This window comes from Topomyia yanbarensis, chromosome 2, assembly GCF_030247195.1.
Source record: "Topomyia yanbarensis strain Yona2022 chromosome 2, ASM3024719v1, whole genome shotgun sequence".
NCBI lineage: Eukaryota > Metazoa > Arthropoda > Insecta > Diptera > Culicidae > Topomyia > Topomyia yanbarensis.
The window spans coordinates 144,549,398-144,573,751 of record NC_080671.1 but is presented as its reverse complement, the minus strand read 5'-3'; the positions used below and the strand labels follow the sequence as shown (position 1 = coordinate 144,573,751).

General features: G+C 39.5%; 2 protein-coding genes and 2 long non-coding RNA genes across 6 annotated transcripts; 2 read left to right on the top strand and 2 right to left on the bottom strand.

Moving 5' to 3' along the window:
- The first annotated feature begins 9,611 nt into the window (after positions 1–9,611).
- LOC131681631 (uncharacterized) lies at positions 9,612–13,534 on the top strand. 2 transcript variants are annotated; one of them, XM_058962541.1, is made up of 2 exons: positions 9,612–9,787; positions 11,965–13,534. In XM_058962541.1, the coding sequence occupies exon 2, from the start codon at positions 11,976–11,978 to the stop codon at positions 12,816–12,818; it is 843 nt and encodes a 280-aa protein (XP_058818524.1). In that variant the 5' UTR covers positions 9,612–9,787; positions 11,965–11,975; the 3' UTR covers positions 12,819–13,534. The 2 variants fall into 2 exon arrangements, with proteins under 2 accessions (XP_058818524.1, XP_058818525.1); XM_058962542.1 differs by lacking the exon at positions 11,965–13,534 and adding an exon at positions 10,898–11,913.
- Positions 13,535–14,004: 470 nt separating this feature from the next.
- Positions 14,005–15,375, bottom strand: LOC131681629 (mitochondrial import receptor subunit TOM7 homolog). 2 transcript variants are annotated; one of them, XR_009303959.1, is made up of 3 exons: positions 15,140–15,375; positions 14,855–15,077; positions 14,005–14,791 (listed from the first exon to the last, which is right to left on the bottom strand). XR_009303959.1 is itself a non-coding variant. In XM_058962540.1 (2 exons), the coding sequence occupies exons 1-2, from the start codon at positions 15,237–15,239 to the stop codon at positions 15,013–15,015; spliced, it is 165 nt and encodes a 54-aa protein (XP_058818523.1). In that variant the 5' UTR covers positions 15,240–15,375; the 3' UTR covers positions 14,815–15,012. The 2 variants fall into 2 exon arrangements, 1 of the variants encoding a protein (XP_058818523.1); XM_058962540.1 differs by lacking the exon at positions 14,005–14,791 and having other exon boundaries at positions 14,815–15,077.
- Positions 15,376–16,603: 1,228 nt separating this feature from the next.
- On the bottom strand, positions 16,604–17,912 carry LOC131681630 (uncharacterized). Its single transcript, XR_009303960.1, has 3 exons — positions 17,867–17,912; positions 17,717–17,808; positions 16,604–17,661 (listed from the first exon to the last, which is right to left on the bottom strand). It is a non-coding gene; the product is annotated as an uncharacterized LOC131681630 (long non-coding RNA).
- Positions 17,913–18,111: 199 nt separating this feature from the next.
- Positions 18,112–19,106, top strand: LOC131681628 (uncharacterized). Its single transcript, XR_009303958.1, has 2 exons — positions 18,112–18,475; positions 18,668–19,106. It is a non-coding gene; the product is annotated as an uncharacterized LOC131681628 (long non-coding RNA).
- Positions 19,107–24,354: the final 5,248 nt, after the last annotated feature.

Below are 24,354 nucleotides of genomic sequence, written 5' to 3'. Positions count from 1 at the left end.
AGGTCACGCGGGTGACGGATAAAACAAACGAAGGATCAATTCACCTACCAGCTCGTCAGGAACCAACTGGTGAAGTGTTTTGTTTTTTACTTTTCTTATCGATTTTTTTTCTTTTTATTGCTTTAGATTTTTTATTTTGATTTAAGTTAAACAGTGCGGTCGAGCGTGTTGCTCCCGCAACACAATGGAACAAACAGAAGGATCACCCTCCGAAGACGAATATTATGGGGAAGAAGAACATATATCTGATACTGAGACAGATAATGTTATGATCGATCCACTTCCCCCCAATGTCTCACAGCCCCCCCCCCCCCCCGAGTCAAGGTTTACCAGGATGGATCCGCTGGTCCTTGGGTGGTATACTTTCAGCCCAAAAATAAACCGTTAAACAGCATAACTGTTGCACGGGAGCTGACAAAACGTTACTCGGCCGTAACCGAGATTAAAAAGGTTCAGTCAGATAAACTGCGCGTAGTCGTTACTGACTTGAAACAGGCCAATGATATCGTTAGCAATAGCCTCTTTACGCTGGAGTATCGCGTCTACATCCCTTCTCGTGATGTGGAGATCGACGGTGTGGTAAGTGATGCGGGTCTAACTGTCGATGATCTGATGAATGATGGGGCTGGCCGCTTTAAGGACCCTAACCTTCAATCAGTTAAGATTTTGGAGTGCAAGCAATTGCACTCAAAGTCCATCGAAGATGGTAATTACTATCCATCAGACTCGTTTCGCGTAACCTTCGCCGGATCTGCACTTCCGAGCTACGTTGAAGTGGGAGGAGCTCGTCTACCTGTACGCCTGTTTGTACCGCGGGTCATGAATTGTTCCAATTGCAAGCAGCTAGGTCACACGGCCACCTACTGTAGCAACAAGCAACGTTGCGGTAAATGTGGGGAACGCCATGCGGATGATACTTGCAGTAGGCCCGCTGAGAAGTGTGTTTACTGTGGGGAGAATCCGCATGCACTTTTGACATGCCCAACGTACAAACTTCGCGCGGATAAACTGAAGCGATCCGCCAAAGATCGCTCCAGACGCTCTTACGCAGAAATGCTTAAAAGAGCTGTTCCACTTATCTCCGAAAACCCATTCGCTCTCTTGCCAACTGACGATAACGCCTCTAACGACCCTTGCGAGGGGCATTCTTTGGCTCCGCTTGGAAACTCTAGGAAAAGACCTAATCAAAACTCACCTGAACTTCCTCGTAAGGGTCCTAGGTTGTCCCAAACAAGGGTACAAAATAAAAATAATTCATCAACTGGAAGTGCTGGTACAAATCCGAAGATAATACCTCCTGGTTTTGGGAAATTGAGATACAACCAGGAGTTCCCAGCACTCCCCGGGGCACCAAAAATCCCAAGTGCTCCAATTTTACAGTCAGAAACTCACCCTAAAACGGGATTCCTTAAATTTTCTGACATTGTGGACTGGATATTCACAGCTTTCAACATTACCAATCCTATGAAAAGCTTGCTGGTTGCTATTCTACCAACAGTAAGAACATTTTTAAAACAGTTGACTGAACAATGGCCCCTCCTTACAGCGATCGTATCCTTCGATGGCTAACTTATTAGACGGAATCAGGGATCTGATCACTGTTTTACAGTGGAACTGCAGAAGTATTATCCCCAAAATCGATTCATTAAAACACTTGCTAAATTACAATCATTGTGATGCATTTTCCCTATGTGAAACATGGCTAACTTCTAATATAAACCTCAACTTCCACGATTTTAACATTATCCGCTTGGATCGAGAAGACTCATATGGGGGGGGGGGTACTTTTAGGGATCAAAAAGTGCTACTCCTTCAATCGAATCAACCTCCATTCGACGCCAGGCATTGAAGTTGTCGCTTGTCAAACAACAATCAAAGGCAAAGATCTTTGCATTGCTTCTATTTACATTCCTCCTAGGGCCATGATGGGATATCGAAGATTCTCCAACGTGACCAACCTTCCCTCGCCCCTCCTGCTTCTTGGAGACTTTAACTCTCACGGTACGGGGTGGGGCTGTCTATACGACGATAATCGATCTTCGACAATTCAAGACCTTTGTGACAACTTCAATATGACAATTCTGAACACAGGGGAAATGACACGGATCCCTAGACCACCTGCGCAAGCAAGTGCACTGGACATATCTTTATGCTCGACATCACTACGGTTAGATTGCAAGTGGAAGGTAATATCTGATCCCCACGGTAGTGACCACTTACCAATTGTAATTGCAATCACCACTGGTTCAAGACCATCGGCACCAATCAATGTTCCCTATGACCTCACACGAAACATTGATTGGAAGAGCTACGCTGCTGCGATATCCAAAACTATCGATTCAACACAGGTACTTCCCCCGGAGGAAGAATATAAGTTTTTGTCCAACTCGATTCTCGATAGCGCGATTCAAACTCAGACGAAACGAGTACCCGACGTGAACACCCAAAAACGTTCTCCCAACCCGTTGTGGGACAAAGAGTGCTCAAACGTGTACGCGGAGAAAGCTGCCGCGTATAAAACCTTCCGGAACGACGGGTTAGTTGCTAGTTATCGAGTGTACGCGATATTAGAAAAGCGAATGAAAAATTTAATGAAAGCTAAGAAACGCAGTTACTGGCGCCGGTTTGTCGACGGGTTAACAAGAGAAACATCGATGAGCACTCTTTGGGGCACGGCCCGACGTATGCGAAACCGAAACAGTACTAACGAGAGCGTGGAATATTCAGACCGTTGGATATTCGATTTCGCCAAGAAAGTTTGTCCGGATTCCGCCCCGGCACAGAAAATCTACCGCGCCGCGTCGCCTTACAATACCGCGAACGAAACACCGTTTACGATGGTGGAGTTCTCACTTGCTCTCTTATCATGTAACAATAAAGCCCCGGGGCCAGATAGAATCAAATTCAACTTGTTGAAGAATCTGCCAGACTCTGCCAAAAGACGCTTGTTGAATTTATTTAATAGGTTTCTTGAGGGTAACATTGTCCCACATGACTGGAGACAGGTGAGGGTCATCGCCATCCAAAAACCAGGAAAACCAGCCTCCGACCACAATTCGTATCGTCCGATTGCAATGCTGTCCTGTATCCGGAAGTTATTCGAAAAAATGATCTTGTTTCGCCTCGATAATTGGGTCGAAACAAATGGCTTACTGTCAGATACACAATTTGGCTTCCGCAAAGGCAAAGGGACGAACGATTGCCTTGCGTTGCTCTCAACAGAAATTCAAATGGCATATGCTAACAAAGAGCAGATGGCATCAGTATTCTTGGATATTAAGGGGGCTTTCGATTCAGTTTCGATCAACATTCTTTATGAGAAGTTGCACCAGCATGGTCTTTCGCCAATTTTAAATAACTTTTTGCTAAACCTGTTGTCTGAAAAACAAATGCATTTCTCGCATGGCGATTTATCGACATCACGATTTAGCTACATGGGCCTTCCCCAGGGCTCATGTCTAAGCCCTCTCCTCTACAATTTTTACGTGAATGACATTGACGAATGTCTTGTCAATTCCTGCACGCTAAGGCAGCTTGCAGATGACGGTGTGGTCTCTATTACAGGTCCTAAAGCCGTCGACTTGCAAGGACCACTGCAAGATACCTTGGACAATTTGTCTGCTTGGGCTCTCCAGCTGGGTATCGAGTTCTCCACGGAGAAAACTGAGCTAGTCGTATTTTCTAGAAAGCGTGAACCAGCGCAACTACAGCTTCAATTAATGGATCAAACTATTGCTCAGGCTTCAACATTCAAATATCTCGGGGTATGGTTCGACTCTAAAGGTACCTGGGGATGTCACATTAGGTATCTGAAACAGAAGTGCCAACAAAGGATCAACTTTTTCCGTACAATAACTGGAACATGGTGGGGTGCCCATCCAGGAGACCTAATCAGGCTGTACCAAACAACGATATTATCAGTGTTGGAGTACGGATGTTTCTGCTTTCGCTCCGCTGCGAACATACATTTCATCAAACTGGAGCGAATCCAGTATCGTTGCTTGCGTATTGCCTTGGGTTGCATGCACTCGACCCATACGATGAGTCTCGAAGTGCTGGCGGGCGTTCTTCCTCTGAAAAATCGATTTTGGGACCTCTCATATCGATTACTCATTCGATGCGATATTCTGAACCCATTGGTGATTGCAAATTGCGAAAGGCTTGTCGAGCTTAATTCTCAGACCCGATTCATGTCCTTGTACTTCGATTACATGGCACAGAACATCAATTCATCTACGTATAACGTCAACCGTGCTCATCTCTTAGATACTTCTGATCACACTGTATTTTTCGATACATCCATGAAGGAAGAGATTTGTGGAATTCCGGATCATATTCGCCCACAAGTGGTCCCAAATATTTTCTATAACAAATACCATCAAGTCGACTGCGCCAAAATGTTCTACACTGATGGATCAATTCTCAACGGGTCCACAGGCTTCGGTATCTTCAACGAAAATCTTGCTGCCTCATTCAAACTCAATGATCCTGCTTCAATTTACGTCGCAGAATTAGCTGCCATTCAATATACTCTCGGGATCATTGACACCCTGCCCTCAGACCATTACTTCATCGTTTCGGATAGTCTCAGCTCCATTGAGGCCATCCGTGCGGCGAAGCCTGGAAAGCACTCACCGTATTTCCTGGGGAAAATACGGGAATATCTGAGTGCTTTATCTGAAAAATCTTACCAGATTACCTTGGTTTGGGTCCCGTCACATTGTTCTATTGCGGGCAATGAGAAGGCGGACTCTTTAGCCAAGGTGGGCGCATTAGAAGGCGACACTTACGAAAGACCAATTTGCTTCAACGAATTTTTCAGTATCTCTCGTCAGAGGACGCTCGATAGTTGGCAAACCTCTTGGAGCAATGGGCATCTGGGATGGTGGCTACATTCCATTATCCCGAAGGTATCAACGAATGCTTGGTTTAAGGGGTTGGATGTGAACCGGGACTTTATTCGTACGATGTCAAGGATCATGTCCAACCATTACTCGTTTGACGCGCATCTCCGTCGTATAGGGCTTGCTGAAAGTAATCATTGTGTTTGTGAGAACGGCTACCACGACATCGAGCATGTTGTTTGGCTGTGCGCAGAGTACTGTGTTGCCAGGTCCCAACTAATAGATTCCCTTCGGGCCCGAGGTAGATCACCCCATGTGCCAGTCCGGGACGTCCTGGCAAGCCGTGACCACCCCTATATTTTTCTTATCTATATCTTTTTGAAAACCATTGATGTCCAAGTTTAATACATTTTCCCCTCTCTCATTCACAGTAGAATCTCACCAACCTATCCCTGTATCTACAATATGGCATTGCTTCACGAGTCTTCGGTGCATACCCTTCTTGATAACTGTCTACCCAGAACATCATGACATACCTCACATGCAGATGATATAGAGAACATCATGACAGTATCAGAGTGCCAATAATTATCCGAAATATCGACCCTCCCCTCGCCCCTGCGATTACAGGCTGGACACTACAACACTACAACAAAGTGTGCATATCCGCCACAATGATCAATCAGCAAACGACGATGTCAATTACACAATATGTATCCCACTTCCTACCTTTTTCCTTTACTTACATAAGAGGGGAGCAAGCCGCCCCTAAATACGGCTTTCCTTTCCCCCACTAACATGTGACATGTAATTAAAAAAAAATGAATTATCGGCCTCGTTAAGCTAAAGCATTTGGGCCTAAATAAACGTATTTAAGATAAAAAAAAATCCCGACACTTCGACACAGATCTTTCATTAGGGCCTAAGTCGCAATGTACTCAAATGGAGAAAAATCAGTTTCAATATTCGGCGATGCTTTTCTAAATGTAGTTTTTATTGTAGGTATACATTACTTTATGACCATGTTTTTCCGGAAGCATCTTTGGTCAAACCTTATGACAATATAACAAGGAATTTAATTCCTATGTGCTTTTAGTGGGTAGAAACTAAAAAAATGCTTACGCCCAATTTGCATCCCAGTCGTGATTTCGCCCTTCAGCAACCACCATTTGCGGAAGGGCTAAACTGTGTACATAATTTTCAGAAGGGCGCGGTAAATGGGCTAAACTGACTCTGTCTTGCTGTGTAGGGCTGGGTAAATGGGCGAGCTTGACAGTATACTTTTTAATAGGGCTCAGAAAATGGGCGCATAGAAACCGAATGTAAATGAAAGGACGCGTGCATCTTTTCTTCGAATTACATGAAAATATTGAAATATTCGAATGTTTATGTGCAACAACTATCGAGTAGACATGATCATAGTAGATATTGCTTATCATTTATATAATAGAACCGCCGTTTAAAGAATAATTTTGTGAATAATAACCGTATGCCCGGTTTTGTAAAAAAAATGTAAGTTTAGCCTTTATATTCCATACGAGAATAAGGGCCTAAATCGAAAACTCGAAGAAAATGCATGTTTCATCGTTTTGTTTTCTTTAATTATAAATCGAGCTAAAAACCATTTTAACTAATTTTCACCTCAATCTTGAAGTATTTTTGTCGCATAATGTCATAATAGCGAAAACGCTGTTTGTTTACATTTGCGATTTAAGCCCTAATGAAAGATCTATGTCGACTTTATACACAGACTAGCGAAGTGTCAAAAATTGCAGCCAAACGTACTGTCAAAAAGGGCAGCCAAACGAGCATGAGGGTTTTGAGAGGGGAAGTATACGAATTCGAGAGTTTCCTGAAGTATTTTTTCGCCTTTTGCTGTTAACTCCTGCGGCCATATTAAATTTGTTTGCTTTTTTCATATCTTATATTCACGTAATATGTTTGTCACACATATCTCATGGGTCATTAAATGAGAAAAAACACTTTTTTTATCACATATATCGATAAAGCTGATTTTCGTGATTTCAACAATGTTTTGGCCAACTCAGGAAACGTGAAAATAAAATTTAAATCTAAAATAAAGAAATGTGTTGACAGTCTTGATTTGACACTATCAGAAGCATTTGACATATCGTGTTTCACGACAAGTGATGCCATATCAGAAAAAACGAATAGATGTTTTACCTGTTTTCCAGCAGGGTTATTTTTATTTGACATAAACTCCATTCAATGTATATAGTTTTTTTTTCATTTTGGGTGTTGTCTTGATAGACAACCGCAGTTTTCCTATGTATAGTTGTCTATGTTTACATAAGGTTTATTTTTAAAAAAAACAAAACAATCGTTTTTACGTATTACAACGATTTTTTTTTTTTTTGAAGTGATGTTATATTATGTACATTGGATCTAAAATTTCTAAACGGAAAACTATATATATAACTTAATGACCCAATTGAAATATGTGACAATCACATTGAATATATGTGTTGCATACTTGGAAATCATTGGAATCGTACGTGAAATTCATCAATGTCAGTATGAATATGATCACTATATACTGTCAAAGTACGACAGATCGCTCCGCCATGTTTGAATCTGGACAGGCTTCTCGATAAGTATATTGATATTACAGAAGGTGTGCAATTCCCTCAGCTGCGTATCTCGCTGCGTATGTAGTGATAATATGCATCAAAATAGTATTCAGATCTCATTGAAAATGCATGTATCGAGGGGCAAGCACTAAATCTTCAATACCATGCAGTGCCAAAAGTCTTACCACACATAACAGACGTTTAGGCTCGATTTGAATCGTGTGTAAATACCCGCTACTGAAATTCAGAATAAATCAGACGTCTGATACACGTTTGGCAAACGTTTGTAGATGGCGCAGTGATCGATACAATGCAGTTAGAGTACAGCTGTCAAACACGTGTAGCAAACAGTTACGCAGATGGCAATAGTGAAACACGGATTTCCAACGTTTATCAATTTGAAAGTTTACACAGGTTTTTGAAGAAATTTTGTTCTAGCCTAAACGTTTGTTATCTGTGGTCTTACCTAATTAGTTACTTTAAGTACCATTAGGTGCCATAAAGTAGATTAAAAACCGCAGAGATTTAAAAAAGTTCGTGTCAAATTCATTATACTTTAATTACTGAAACGATTTTAAGTACAGCGCCTTCGTACTTTAAATACGCAAAATATTTTAATTACCGTCAGGATGTACTTTAAATACTTTAAGTACGTGCACATCGACATTAATTACACTAAGTACCTTATTAAGTGCAACAGAAGCATTTTTAAATCATGTCGGTACTTACTTTAATTATATTCAAAATACGTCGATATTTTGAATAAGACGCACGCAAACCTGCTAGTACTTGCCCCGTACTAACGAAAGTTTGTTCGTTTTAGCAAAGCCAAAAAAGTCCACCTATCGAGCAAAATTAGAATCAAGCTTTGCTGCAAAGATATCAGAGATGAATTCCAATTGTGCTCGATAGGTAGACTTTTTTTGACTTCACTCTTTGCGCAACTCTATAAACTGTGTATCAGGTCTGTAACTGCCCGAATAAAAATGTATAACGGAATTACAACGATTTTCATTGCTACATCGCATTGAAAAACTATCTAAAACAATCAGATATGATGCAAAATATACAATGAAAATACAATCAAATTTGTTGTTTCTACAATCAATTTCGTCATAAAACCGTTTTTTACATATAAAGGGGGTTGTTAAACGATGTAACAGTGAAAAAAACATAAAACATTTTTCATACATTCTGAAACCGTTTACAACGATTTATGTTGTTATTCCGTTGTAGATTTTGGATGTCAATACCTTGTTTTACATTGTTTAAATAATGCTTTTACTTGTTTTTTTTACAGCGAATTTACTGTTAAATTTGATTTGTATAATAATTGGGATTTAAAAATAGTCAACTTTGCTCTTCTTCTTTTTATTTTTATTAATGTTTGAATCGCAGTATATAGATGCTTACACAATATCTCTTCTCCGCGTTAAAATCGATTCCGGAGGCACAACGCATATGGGAACTCGAAGCCTTATCCAAAATGAAACGCGCACCATTGTCCGGCGACAGAGCAAAATCTTGTCAACTGAAAAAATCGTGATATAAAAAGTTAGCAATCAAAACCTTTAGCAGTCGTGGCAATATTGAATCATACTTCTACTTACTTGATACATGTTCATGTTCCGCCGAACATTCTCGTGAAATTTATTGCCTTTTATCCTCGCTTTTGTCTTTTTTTAATGAACGACCACGCAGGCCAAAAACTGGCCCGGATCAGTTCACGATTGCCAGCCTGTAAATAGAAAATATTAAACTAGATTTCGCTTATATATCACATTATATATAATATCTCCTTACCAAAGTTTTAAAAACTGGAAAACGTTCCACAAAGCGGTCAAATGGGACGCCATGACGAAAAAGCGCGTTTGAAAATTATAACAAATAAAATACACGAAAAGCGTCATTTTTGTGTAAAATCTTAGAAAGTACTAAAACCAAAACGTTGATGTTACTATAAAAATTGTTGTTAACAACAATAACTAATGTAAATGCAATGATTCGACTATCAATTCCGATGTTCCGTTCTGTCCGGGTGCGCATAAAAATTTGTATACAAATTATATATAATACAGATAAATCTGTATAAATGGCAGCTCTGACACACAGCGCAGCGTCGGTAAAAGAGCCGATACCATTTTGTAGGTTTTGTTTTCATGTCACTTTCGCTGTGCTGTCTAAAATCGTTGTCTTTGCAATGCAGTGACGATTTGATCGTTTTTTGAGTTTTGTTGGACAAGTTTTTTCGTGAATCAAATTACCAAGTTTGTGGATTTTAGTAGAATTTTTTTATCCTTTGTAGCTTTAACTATTGTGATCATCACTTTTGGAAACAAATAGGAAAAAAAGGTAAGCAAAAAAATTGTTCATTGTTCGTTTACTATTATCACGATGTGAAACGATGGCGGAACACCACATTTTTTATTGAAACAATGTCGAAAACTAAATATTTGTAGTGAAATTTTAGTGTACAATTACTTCATTAAATGACAAATTTTGCCATTGCTCCAATCCGAACAAATCTACTTAGAATCCTTAATAATATTTAATATAGTATTTTAATAAATTTCCCAATTCCCAAAAAACGAATAAATTATGTGCAAGATCTGTACATCTCATTTTTACGTTTCTTTTGTTGATAAATATAGATTTCGCATAGTTTAGTCAAAGCCATTCTCCCTTGACCTGATATACAATGCGAACAAAATATGTTTAGCTCAAATTTCGTTTTAGATTTTATGTTGCTCCACTTTTATTGTTTATAAAATCCATATAAAAATTACGGTTTCGAGCAAACCTAGAACCACACAAATCCAAGCATAACAGATTGCTACACGCTCGCACCCAATAAAATTACAAATTACCGAACTAAGAAGGATCTAATTAGATATTACGATCATTTTTTGTTGACTTGAGCATCGGCCAGAAAAACGTTCTATCAACGACCATGCCGTAGACTTGGGTGGAATGCCCAACTCCTACCAGCGGAAGGTAAAGGAATCTTCACACTTCGTTTCGATCATGTCCATATGAGCCTATCCGTCTTCCGATTTTATTAATTTGGTTTCTCTTAATCTTAAATTTGCCAAAAATAGCCAACGAAATCCATACAGTAGAGCCTTGCGAAAATGTTTTTATTGACACGATAACCTGTTGGTTTAACAATTAATCAAGTCAAGGATAGGGAATAGGTCATCTCTTACAATTTATCAATTATCTATATGCGTTGAAAACCCAATATTTTTGAGATATTTGGCCCAGTAATTGATGTGTTGATATAGTTATGCTCATGGAGAGATTTCAACGAAATTTAGCTTTTAAAATTGAATGATGAGGGAAAACACTACGATTTTATTTGTTTAAGTAACGATTTACTAGCGAAAATCAAACTAATAGCTTTTGATAAAAATTTAATTGTCAAAACCCTTTTTATATTTGCTCAAACTTACTCAACTACAGACCGCAATGGCTTACCACTCGGAAGCTGATGACATCGAAGATGAGATAAGCTCCTGGGGATATTCAGCGACTTTATCAAACTATCATAATTCACTATCAGAATCTCGAATTCCAACCAGCAAAATAGGAGGCCGTGGTCGTGGTATCACTAATCCGCACCACATGGCAAATGTACGACTTGCGTCCGGAATAAATGATTTGAACGCACATAGCTTCCCAATGGGTCATTTGGCAACTACTAAGGAATTGCTCGATAGTCCAGCGGAAAACGAAATCACACCAATTCTGCGACAGCTCGGTCTAAGCAGCCGGGATGATGATGTGTCTAGTAAAACCACTCGAAGAAATCCGGAATTGGAAGAAGAAATTCGTTTGGATGGAAACATACCCGTCATTTTGGATGCGACACTGTTTAGGGCTGATGTAGTTTATGAAGACGAAGAGATTGTAGAAGCAGATAGGTTTAATCCAGAGCTTCCTTTGCATGAACAGTTTAGCACTATCCCAGAGCTTGTAGTGGACGAAGAAGAAATAAAATGTAATAAGCGTCATCCATCCAAACAAACGAAATCAAATGATTTGAATAATTCCACCGATTCTGCCCTGGCTAGTAGCACAAGCAGTTCCTCAATTCAATCTAACAAAAGTAAAGGAAAGGGTAAAAAGAAAAAATGGCGGAAAATGACAGCCGAGGAGATGGTTCCTCAGAATTCGGAACGAGGACGTTATGAAGAGTGCTACTCAATAGGTGTTCATGACAGCGCATTAAATAGTATTTATGCGCCAAGGCAAATCTATGGAGCTGATGGCTTGAAAGGTTGGCCTGCGCAGTAATTATGGTCCATGTTAAGCATTGTATATAATGGCTATTTGTTTCGAGAACATATCCAGTATATGAATCATTTTTAGTAATCATGTCGTCAACAATGTATCTTCTTTTGATTTTTAATTGTGAATGAAAATCTGTTCAATGTTTGTTTGCAATTGTAAAATATATTGAGAATTTTTTGTATGAACTTCATTTATGAGATTCAATATCACAAACCCTAATTTACCACTCTTTACAGGTGCTACGGAAATGTCATGTGATACAACCTCCGAAGACATTGAAGATGAAATCAGCAGCTGGGGTTACTCAGTTACGTTTTCCGACTTTGAACGGTCTCGTCAATCCGAGAAACATATCCAGTTAAACAAGATTGGTTCAGTGGCGGGACGAGGGCGCGGCATTTCCAACAACAATTACATGGCTACAGTTAAATTGGCTTCTGAAATAAATGAGCTAAAAGCCAATGTCGTTCCTATGGGTCACTTACCGACTTCCTCCGAAATATTAGGCGCGCCTTCTGAGAATGAAATCACTCCTCTTTTGAGGAAATTGGGTATAAGCGGACACGATGGAGAAATAAGTAGTAGAAATACGAGGCAAGTACCATTGCATCAGGAACAAATTCGACTAGATGGTAATATCCCCGTAATATTGGATGGGGAGCTGTTCAACACACTGAATGAAACGGCTTCTTCTGGAGCAAGACTCAGCGCAGACGATGAACCATTTGATCCAAATCGACCGCTCCAAGAACAATTCAAAACAATAAAAGAATTTTTAATGGACGAATGTGTTAAACCACCAAGTGTAATTGACCAGAATCCAGTATTGGGAAGCGTTTCGGCGTGCCCAAAATCCTCCATACCGAGTCCATCCTCAGTTTCGATCGATCTTTCGTCCCATTCATCACCAGCAAATGATGATAGCTCGACTTCGACCAGTGTAACAACCTACAGTACCGGCGAACAGTACTCCAATGAGCAGTGGTGTGAAGAACCATTATTGAAGAGAAAAAACAAGCTGTACACTCCAAGGCAATTATACGAAATCAAAAAGATACATCCTATAAAGTGTATACCTAAGGCATCGTAACTAAAAATATATATAGATTAAACGTCACTAAAGTGCCGTTTGCTGAAATTATTCAGGAACGCTTTGACAATACCAAATTACGAAAATCACATTCAATTGCAACAATGAAGTTATCATCTAGGTAGTGCAATGAAATTGCATAATGTCAAAGAGTCTATTGGTGTAAATACATACAAATAGAAATGGTTAGTCAGCAGTGGATTTTAGCAATCCTGTTTCGGGTAGTCCAGGATGTTTGCCTTAAGCTTATATGGCCTGTGTTAAGCCAAAGAGCACGAAGCGCCGTTTTGAGATGCATGTTCTACAAACGCTATCGCATCCAACACAGCACTAGTAACACCCACATCTATTTATTTATGGAAACACAAACGGTAAACGGTAACATATAAGTTTCCCTTAACTTGCTATGTTGATGGTAAGGTATCTAAAATGCATTTTAACATGCAAAATACTAGAAAAAATGATGGCCTCAGTTGGGTTTGGCTTAACGCAGACCATATATACAACGTATTCATGTTGGCTAGGATATAACGAATTATTCTCCGTAGTGCGGTAGATAGAAAGAAATTTAAGGCATATCACCTCGGAATGACTTAGAACACTGTTAACATGACAAAAATTACAACCTGATATCGGTATAAGACCGAGTGAAACTCACGTCTTCACTGCTTGTAATGGTTTTTAATAAAAAATATCCAATTAAAAATTTATTTTAACATTTTATCTTTTTTCTGATTTTACACAAAGAGAACTCCTAACTAATGGACTTGGTTTGGTAGTTGAATACTTTGTCTGTTTGAATTGAATCCGATACGGATGAACGCATGCATTATAGTAACAGTAAAACTGCACAACAATGGCCTAAACAGATGGGTGGGTAATAGACTGCCCAGAAAAATAATGGATTTTTGAAAACTCCATTGGCCCACCTTTGAGTCGATTCCTAGTTGCACCAGGAGTACTTGCACCAAATTTGAAGCAGATCGGACAAGTCTAGCTACCGGACGAACGTGCCTGAAGTTTGCATGGGATTTTTTGACAATTTACATGGAGAAACCCCACTAGCTCGCATTTTCGGCGCTAGGTGGACCTAGTCAATCCGGCTTTGTTAAAAGAAGTTATTAAACTTCTAACGAAGTGATGTCTGAGTCAGCTTTGCAAGGGGCCTACACAACCATGCACTGCTAGGCCCCATGCAAAACTGACTCAGACATCACTTCGGTAAAAGTTTAATAACTTCTTTTAACAAAACCGCATATACTAGCAGTCAATCCGGCTTTGTACTCTAGTTGTAGACAAATACATCTTTGATATCGCAATAGGGGCTCTATTCTCACAGTCATGTCACCTAGTGACTAAAAGAAACCACTAAGTTACGTGACTGAGAATAAGACCCCTGATGATACATTGGCATTAAGGTTCCGACTATGAGCTACTAGGTATAGATTTTTAGATATAAATTTCTGAGCATTCAGATACAAAGGCCACTCTCGATTGTAATTACAAAGGCGTATAAATAAAATGTCGATTTCGCTTCCGGAAATGAGTATTGAGCTGGCTGTTGTTATTTTGATGTAACAGGCGAAACAACACTCTCGGATTCAACAAGTATCTCAATGAAACAAAAAAAGTTTTTGCAAGATCTTTTTTGTTTCAATTATAGAGGCTTTAACCATTGGTTCATTAGCCTACTTATCAGGTTGGTACAATTAATAATCGAACCCATGTGAGATTTTGATTCAAAATACTTGGTAACAGTTTGTATGAATGATTTGGTGGTACACTTCCGCTGTGGGTATAAGATTGTTCCATATTCTAATACCCTATATACATAGGCCAATTATGCGTAGAATGACAGTGTAGCGTGGTATCATTAGACTCAAATTTCTCAGCCGACGCGTTTTTATTTTCTCTGCTCTAGTTGATTGTAGTGGAACATTATTTGGGCTTCTATATAGACGTATCTTCAAACTCTAGGATAATAAATTGTATAGTATAATTTGACCATTTTTTTATATCTGACGTATTGACTTTACATATTTAGTCCCATTTGTGGTTCGTAGGAGTATTGAACACACCTGCTATTTCTCTACACAAGCAGCTTCAATCCAGATTGGTAGATAATTACCGACATAAATACTAAAAAAATTTCCTTGTTATTACATTAGCAATAACCGCACATGATAACCAGAATTCATTGCCAAAGCAAGCTCATTACTGAAAGCGGAGGCATACCAGCTTCGGATCCTTGACGAAAACCTGTGTACAGAGAAATAAGTAAACATTACGTCATACTAGAGCACATGAAGTACCATTCCTACCTAAATACAACACGGTTGGAATAAATCCCCAATGGAATGTGGTTTTTACAATCTCAAAAACTACGCTCAGACGTTCCTTTGCATCCGGAGAAAGAGCCATTGTATGGATTGCGGCTAACTATGGATTTTCGCACGCAATAAAATTACAAATTGTTCGCAGGAAAACGTTTCAACACTGATGCTTGTTGAATCCGGTTGAATCGATAAGGAAAACTTGTCAAAAACAGTTTTTGACGTTCCTGCGTTTTCGCCGATGAGTTGAAAGGGACTATCTACACGTAAAAATAAAACAACCTACAGAATAGGTTCTTTTAACGTAAATTTAGGTACTTTTGAGTTATCGACAAACGTATCTCGACAAACATATGATTACGGCTTAAAAGTCAAAATTCTCTTTGAAAGGAAATTCCGGACAAACCGTTACTGGCTAAACACAGTTCATAGCAGTTAATGAAAAAGAAAACTTTTCTCTTTTGTTTACTACCAACATCTGTGATTGGCGAGTAACGATTTATCCAAAATTACCTTTCAAAGTGAATTTTGACAGTTGGCTTTTAAGCCGCAATCATATGTTTGTCGAGATATGATTACGGCTTATGTGGTTTTTGTTTGAAGCGAAACTGAGTCAGTTCCTAACCCCAACTGCTGTCAAAATGTTTGAACTGACATCGGTTGGGGTTAGAACCTGACTCAGTTTCGGGTTCAAGCGAAATCTCCATTAAAAGCCAGCTGTCAAAATTTCCCAGCCCCCTGTCAAGGATGACGCCTCTGTACAGCCAGCATCACTGCCATGAAAATCAAAACATTAATTTTGAATGGAATGATTAAAAGCTGTAGTTAGTTACGAAATGTTGATTTTCTGAATAATAATATGGCCATCCCACAAGATGCAAAACGTCGTGTGGAACGCTTGAATATCGTGTATAGTGCCGAACACAATTCTTTGTTTGGGGCTTTATAGCTATAACGCTCCATATATGTTGGTCGCTGTCAAACTCCATATGATGGTACAGCGCAAATTCGTTAGTTGGGTGACGACTGCGCCCCAACTAGCGAATCGTATCCGTTAATTGGGGCAACTGACAGCTGACAAAAATTACCCAAGGGAAACGCTGATTTTTTGTTTTCTTTCATAAAAAACAAGCAAAAATATTTTACAATTCACAAAAGTTGGCTGCTTCCTTCCAGTTTAAAGTTGTTTTTTTTTGTGACAAAGTATGTCATTAGTGTTCTTTTTGCCACCAATTATTTTTTTGATAAATTCCTTCACATAAAACAGGAAATGGATACACCAACGACACGACCTGAAACTTCATGAAATTTTCCGATGAAAAAATTATCGAGTAAATTACCACCAGTTACCAGTACATTGAGTCACCCCTCGGTGCAGCCGAAAAAATAAGTTTTCCAGCAACGCTTCTTGGTTTATTTGATTTTCGGTTGCTGTCGTTGCTATATAGCAATTCGACATAGATCTTTCATTAGGGCTTAAATCGCAAATGTAAACAAACTGCGTTTTCGCTATTATGACATTATGCGACAAAAATACTACAAGATTGAGGTGAAAATTAGTTAAAATGGTTTTTAGTTCGATTTATAATTAAAGAAAACAAAACGGCGAAACATGCATTTTCTTCGAGATTTCGACTTAGGCCCTTCTTCTCATATGGAATATAAAGGCTAAACTTACATTTTTTGACAGAACCGGGCGTACGGTTATTATTCACAAAATTATTCTTTAAACGGCGGTTCTATTATATAAATGATAAGCAATATCTACTAGGATCATGTCTACTCGATAGTTGTTGCACATAAACATTCGAATATTTCGATATTTTCATGAAATTCGAAGAAAAGATGCACGCGCCCTATCATTTACATTGGGTTTCTATGCGCCCATTTGCTGAGCCCTATTAAAAAGTATACTGTCAAGCTCGCCCATTTACCCAGCCCTACCCAGCAAGACAGAGTCAGTTTAGCCCTTTTATCGCGCCCTTATGAAAATTATGTACAGCGTTTAGCCCTTCCGCAAATGGTGGTTGCTGAAGGGCGAAATCACGACTGGGATGCAAATTGGGCGTAAGCATTTTTTTAGTTTCTACCCACTAAAAGCACATAGGAATTAAATTCTTTGTTATATTGTCATAAGGTTTAACCATAGATGCTTCCGGAAAAACATGGTCATAAAGTAATTTATACCTACAATAAAAACTACATTTAGAAAAGCATCGCCGTATATTAAAACTGATTTTTCTCCATTTGAGTACATTGCGACTTTAGCCCTATTGAAAGATCTGTGTCGAATTATGTTATGTTTTCAACATAAACATCTGCTACGGAGTATGATAATGGATTGGCTTATGAAGCATACGGTAAGTTACAGTTTTATTTCTTGTATAATTTTCCCGAATTTTCAGGTTCACTTCAATGTTGCTGATTTGGATAAACGCGACAACTATTACTTTGCTATTACTAATCCCGGAAGCTTACGATGATACCAAATCACTGCGGACGAAGATCGGCTGTAAAACAAAGATAATCAAATAATTTCAACTTCAAGAAGAACAACACTATCACATGTCGGTGCAAAGTGAGGCAATGTAGTTTTACCGCGATGTCCTTCGCACGGCTCGGCTGATTTCGCCAAATTTTAATAAAATTCTTCTAGTCTATGTAGGGAATAATGCTGATTAATAAATAGCTTGAATAAAATATGTTTCAGCTTACACAATTATTTATTAAGTTATGTCACATCGATCCCTCTTTACAAGTGTAGCTCGAGAGACTTTGAAAGTCTCTAATAGTTCCAACTATCTCATATAGAAAAAAGAAACTCTCTAAGGGTGAGAGAAAATACCATGTCCGCTCTCTGTGTTACGGGCGAATCAGCGCCCGTACGCTCGTTACATGTGTTTATTGCGTACCTATAAAAGGAGCGAATCACAGAAGAATATTCCATTCTATTGACGACTTTTGCAACCAGCGCATCGGAAGGAAACAGCAGCAGCAGCAAAGCGATCAACAGCGGACTGGAATCAGCGAGCCGAGCGATTGGACTCGGAGCCCTTGGCGGTAAATAGAAACGAGCGGACTGTCGGCGAGTGGTAGCCATCGAACCGGGTGAAAGGTCTCGGAGCACACGAGTGTTCTGCGTGGTTGTGCAACGGCCCAGCGATTAGTCTCGTCTGTGTCCGGGGCTCGCAAAAATTCGGCGAGAATGCAGAGTTACGACAGTCTATGCAAAGAAGAAGCGTATGGTATGTTGTTATATGGTCAGCTGGTGATAATCAAACGGTACAACCTAAGAACCCCGCACCGTCTACGCAACCCATTTTGGTAGGAAACTGCATGCATTACGGACTCTGCTCATTTTCCGGCGAATATAGGGCCCTATTCTCACTGTCACGTCACTTAGTGACTAGAAGGAAATTTTCTTCTAATCACTAGGTGACGTGACTGTGAGAATAGGGCCCATGATGTATTGAATTCATCGTTGCATGATTTGATGGAACATACTAACATATGAAGATCAAGGGAATCCGCAGATGAAACGCGCATTTTCATCTTAACGTTAGCATCATTAACACATCACAGTGTTCTGAGAAAAAATAACTCTTCGATAGTTTTGATTCCCCGCTTCCACCTCGTAATAGGTTGAAATATTTTGTTCTCTACTAGCTTACGTGTGCTTTGACTTGCGAAGGTTCATACAAGTCGGGTTCTTGGGATCTGCCATATGTAACCGTATAGTACAGCCAGCCAGAATTCCGGTTCGTTTTCCGGCTGGACTTTTCAACAGCCTATGCGAGATCGTGTATGCGTGGAAATATTTGGTTTAACGCATAGTGATAAACTTATCAAACCCAAATGGAAAATCCTGCTCAATTTCGAATGTCATGTATATTGATATTAAATCATGTAAGTGCATGGAACCAAATAAAGTAGACGAATCGCAAATGCCATATTATATAGTAGTTACTAGTTACTAAAGAATATTTTATCGGTTCCCTGAAATTTGATGAAAAATAACTAAATTATTGCATGCATTTAATCTTTGCCTTTTGTTTCAGATCAGATTACTCTTACATCCAACTGGTGGCCCAAAACAATTAACTCGGTCACGATAATTGTAATAATTAACAAGTACATCCACAAAGCGGCAGACAGTACAACTATAAGTTGTCTTCTGTTTTTTTATTGTCTTTTTTTGGAAAGGCACGGTACGTGAAGCCCGAAGGTGTCAATTTTTTCGTTATGAATTCTAAATTTCTTAAAACTGGAAGGTTACAATATAAAGTTATTTTTTAGCGTGCTGATAGGACTGCACCTTATAGCTTAAGAGGTCTCTGTCCGTCCCGCGAGACAAAATTTGCAAAATCGGACGAATTAGCAATTGTTTGTCAAGTAAACACTGGTCCTCGGGAGGACTAAATTTTGCGCCTGTTTGTCTCGAAGTGTGTAACGTCAAGTCCTCTATTTTGTCTAGTCCAAGATATCCTGCACCTAACGCGTGCTAACTCATCAGTGATGCAATTAAAACTTCGCATTGATTTTGCTTTTCTTCCTGATCTCCTCTTGGGTCCCCTTGGTCTGAAGCGGATCCATCGACTTTTAAGTAAATCAGAGAGCGCTGTCAACCGTAATGAAATTTTAGGGGGTTTAAGTTCAGCACCGGGTTGAAAGAAGTATCTGATACGGGGCAGGAAGGGTGGACAATGATGACGGAGAAAAGCAGAACATTTAGCTTGCACAGTTTATGGCCAGTAGAGAATCGACGACGCTACCGACCGCCTTTGAATGCCACGATAGCACACAGTGAGGTATCGGGTGGTCCTCCTCGGACATGCGGGAATTCCATCAAAATGGGTCAGTCTTTCAGGTCGTTTTCAGTTTCAATTTCGAGTGATGCCATCTCAGTAGACGAATCACGTAGTTTCGCTCGCATTGTCGTCGGTTGAAAGTATTCGTCAGATAACTGAACATACAGAAGCACGACTATCCGATAATCGGCTTCACTGTGTTATTGATTATCTGCACTGGGTGGTTGGCATTTTCCAGGACGATTCGTTTGGGCGAAAGGTAGGTGAAAGCAGAAATGCGGATCTCGCTTGTTTCAAATATCCCAAATTAGTGAGAGGGGCGAGATATTTTTTTTTTCATAAAACGTTTATTTGACACGGCATTTGCAAAAGCTTTTTTACGCCGGGGTTTTTGTTTACATAACATGTTACAAAGGTTCTTAAGACTATCACGTTATAAAAAAAATCACTTTCTAATGCTAACACTGAAGATAATCATCGTTTTGAATGTTTTTAATTATACTCTATTTTCTTGAGTTTCATTGTAAACCTATTGATAGTTTTTCTGTAATCTTTGTTTATTTTTTTTTTCTTTATTTATATCGTTTTATCTAACTTAACTAACTGCGAAGAAATCTAAATTGTTTGTGGGTAGCAAGGGAAAAAAAACTAGAAACATTGTGGGGATAATTATATTTGAATATTTATTGTTTTCAGGAAATGATAAATATGGCTCATGTATGTAAGATCTCGTAAAGCGAGGATATCACGAACAGGTACATAGGGTGGTTTTCTTCTGGCTCGTAAGGAGTCTATTAATTGGGATCTGGCTTCACGATATTCAGTGCAAGACCAAACAACATGTTCAATGTCTTCGTAACCCTCTCTGCAAGCACATTGATTATCTTCTGCGATCCCAATACGGCGAAGATGCGCATTCAACGTATAATGGTTGGACATGAGTCTAGACATCACACGAATGAAGTTTCGACTTACATCCAACCCTTTGAACCATGCCTTCGTTGATACTTTAGGGATAATTGAGTGCAACCACCGTCCCAGATCTCCATTGTCCCATGATGTTTGCCAACTAGTAAGCGTCCTCTGACGAGAAGCGCTATAAAATTCATTGAAGGCAATAGGTCTTTCATAGATGTCACCGTCCAGCGCCCCTATTTTGGCTAAATTATCTGCTCTCTCATTACCCGGTATGGAGCAATGAGCGGGAATCCACACTAAGGTAATTTGATAAGATTTATTTGTTAATTTAGTTAAGTATTCTCGTATCTTCTTCAAAAAGAACGAAGCGTGATTATCAAGCTTTAATGAGCGTAGTGCCTTAATTGTGCTGAGGCTATCTGTGAGGATGAAATAATGGCTCGGAAGTAAAGTATCAATGATTTCCAGACTATAGTGAACTGCTGCTAGTTCGGCTGTATAAACGGAGGCAGGTTCTGCAAGCTTGAAAGAGATCGAGGTGTTATTGTTGAAAATACCGAAGCCAGTGGCCTCATTGATTCGTGACCCATCAGTGTAGAACATTTTATGGCAGTCAATGTGTTGGTATTTACTTATGAATATTTTAGGGATCTCCAGAGAGCGCAGGTGATCCGGAATTCCACGAATTTCCTCTTGCATGGACGTGTCGAAAAATAAAGTGGAATCGGGAGTATCTAGTATATTAACACATGTCAGAACATAACTAGAAGGCGTTATTTCTTGTGACATGTGATTGAAGTACACTGTCATGAATCTGGTTTGGGATTGAAGCTCGACAAGTTTTTCGAAATTTTCAATTACAAGTGGATTCATAACCTCACATCGTATAAGTAAACGAGAGGAGAGATCCCAGAATCGATCTTTTAAGGGAAGAACTCCCGCTAGAACTTCAAGACTCATCGTATGTGTCGATTGCATGGAACCTAAGGCGATTCGTAAACAACGATACTGTATTCGTTCCAATTTAATAATGTGAGTGTTTGCAGCTGAACGGAAACAGAAGCACCCATATTCCATTACTGAAAGTATCGTTGTTTGATACAATCTTATCACGTCACTTGGATGAGCTCCCCACCAAGATCCGGTTATTGTTCGGAGAAAATTTATCCTTTGTTGGCACTTCTTTATCAGATACCTAATGTGGCCTCCCCATGTACCTTTAGAATCGAACCAAATTCCGAGATATTTAAAGGTCATGACTTGGGCTATCGTTCTACCAACCAACTGAAGCTGAAACTGAGCTGGATCACGCTTCCTTGAAAAAACAACCAACTCTGTTTTCTCCGTAGAGAAATCGATGCCTAACTTCAAAGCCCAACTTGATAAATTATCCAAACTATCTTGCAGTGGTTGTTGTAAATTTATGGCTTTTGGTCCTGTAACAGAAACCACGCCATCATCTGCAAGTTGCGGCCTCAACCCAATTGTCGAGACGTCGTAGGATATTTTTTTCCAATAATTTCCTGATACAGGATAGCATTGCAATCGGTCTATACGAGTTATGGTCGGAGGCTGGTTTTCCCGGTTTTGGAAGGGCGATAACTCTCACTTGTCTCCAGTCGTGCGGGACTATGTTCTGCTCAAGAAGCTTATTGAATAAATTCAACAAGCTTCTTTTTGCTAGGTCAGGCAGATTCTTCACCAAGTTGAATTTAATTCTGTCTGGACCCGGAGCATTATTGTTGCATGAGAGGAGTGCAATTGAAAATTCCATCATTGTCAAAGGCGAATCTATGGAATCGTTACTTGTGGGAGCATCGCGAATGATTTTCTGCGCAGGAGCAGAATCTGGACAAACTTTCTTGGCAAAATTAAATATCCAGCGATTCGAAAAATCTTCGCTTTCATTAGTTACGTTTCGATTCCTCATTCTTCTGGCTGTGTTCCAAAGAGTACTCATTGATGTTTCTCTTGACAAGCCATCAACGAAACGTCTCCAATAACTAGACTTTTTGGCATGACGGAGACTGTCAAATTTGTTTTGTAAAATCGAATAATTTTCAAAGTTTGCACGTGTACACCCTTTCCGTTTCATAATTTCTTTGTAAGCAACTTGTTTAGCTTCATATGCATCCGAGCACTCTTTGTCCCACCAGGGATTAGGAGGCCGGCTGTTCATTATCATGCCAGGATTGCATTTCGTTTGGGTTTGTTCTGCTGCTTCAATAATCAAACCCGCTAGAAATTCATATTCTTCGGTAGGTGGTAGCTCTTCCGTCGAAACAAGAGAAGTGGAAATTAAAGATTGGTATTTTTTCCAATCAATATTTCGTGTCAAGTCATAAGGGACATTGATTGAATTCGTGAGGCCTAATTCACTGTTAACTGAAAAAACGACTGGCAAATGATCGCTACCGTGAGGATCAGGTACAACCTTCCACGTGCAATCTAACCGAAGTGATGTCGAGCATAGAGATAGATCTAATGCACTTGGTCGTGCGGGTGGTCTGGGAATGCGTGTTGCTTCGCCTGTATTTAAAACTGTCATATTGAGCTCGTCACAAACATTGTATATCAAAGAGGATCGATTATCATTGAAGAGGGAACCCCACAATACTCCGTGCGAGTTGAAGTCTCCCAGTATCAGCCGCGGAGCAGCCATGGATTCCACTACCTCAAAAATCTGACGTTGTCCAATTTGAGCTTTGGGAGGTATATATATAGAAGCGATAGACATGTCTTTGCCTTTAATATTCGTTTGGACAGCTACAGCCTCAATGCCCGCAAACAAGGGGATGTTAATTCTATAGAAAGGATAGCACTTTTAATTCCTAGAAGCACTCCTCCATATGGGGTGTCTCGGTCTAGGCGAATAATGTTGAAATCATTCAAGTTGAAATTGATGTTTGAGGTAAGCCATGTTTCACATAAAGCAAAAGCATCGCATTTCAAATTATGCAGCAAAATTTTTAAGGAGTCAATTTTAGGTATGATACTTCTGCAATTCCACTGTAAAACAGTGATGGAATCTTTCATTGGAGGAGGTGAATTACCCATTGAAAGATACAATCGCTGCAAGGATGGGCCATTGAGCAATCAGCTGCTCTAAAAATGTTCTAATTGTTGGGAGGAACGCTGAAAGTATACTTTTTAGTGGTTCAGAAATATTGAATGCTTTGAAAATCCAATCAACAATTTCAGAAAATTTCAATAAACCTATCCCCGGTTGAGGCTCGGAGGAAGTTGAAGTTTTATTATTTCCAGTAATGGTGTTCTGTTTGGATTGTACATTACCAAAACCGGGAGGGACTGGTTTCGGTATTGCATCGGAATTCTTTAGCTTTGGCCGCAATTTATTTGTTGGAGGAGAAATTTTAAGACCCTTGCTTGGCAGTTTGGGAAAAGAGGATTGTTTTCTTTTCCTGGATCCTCTAGGTAAAACAAATGATGTACCTTCGGACGCTTCGTCAGAGTCAG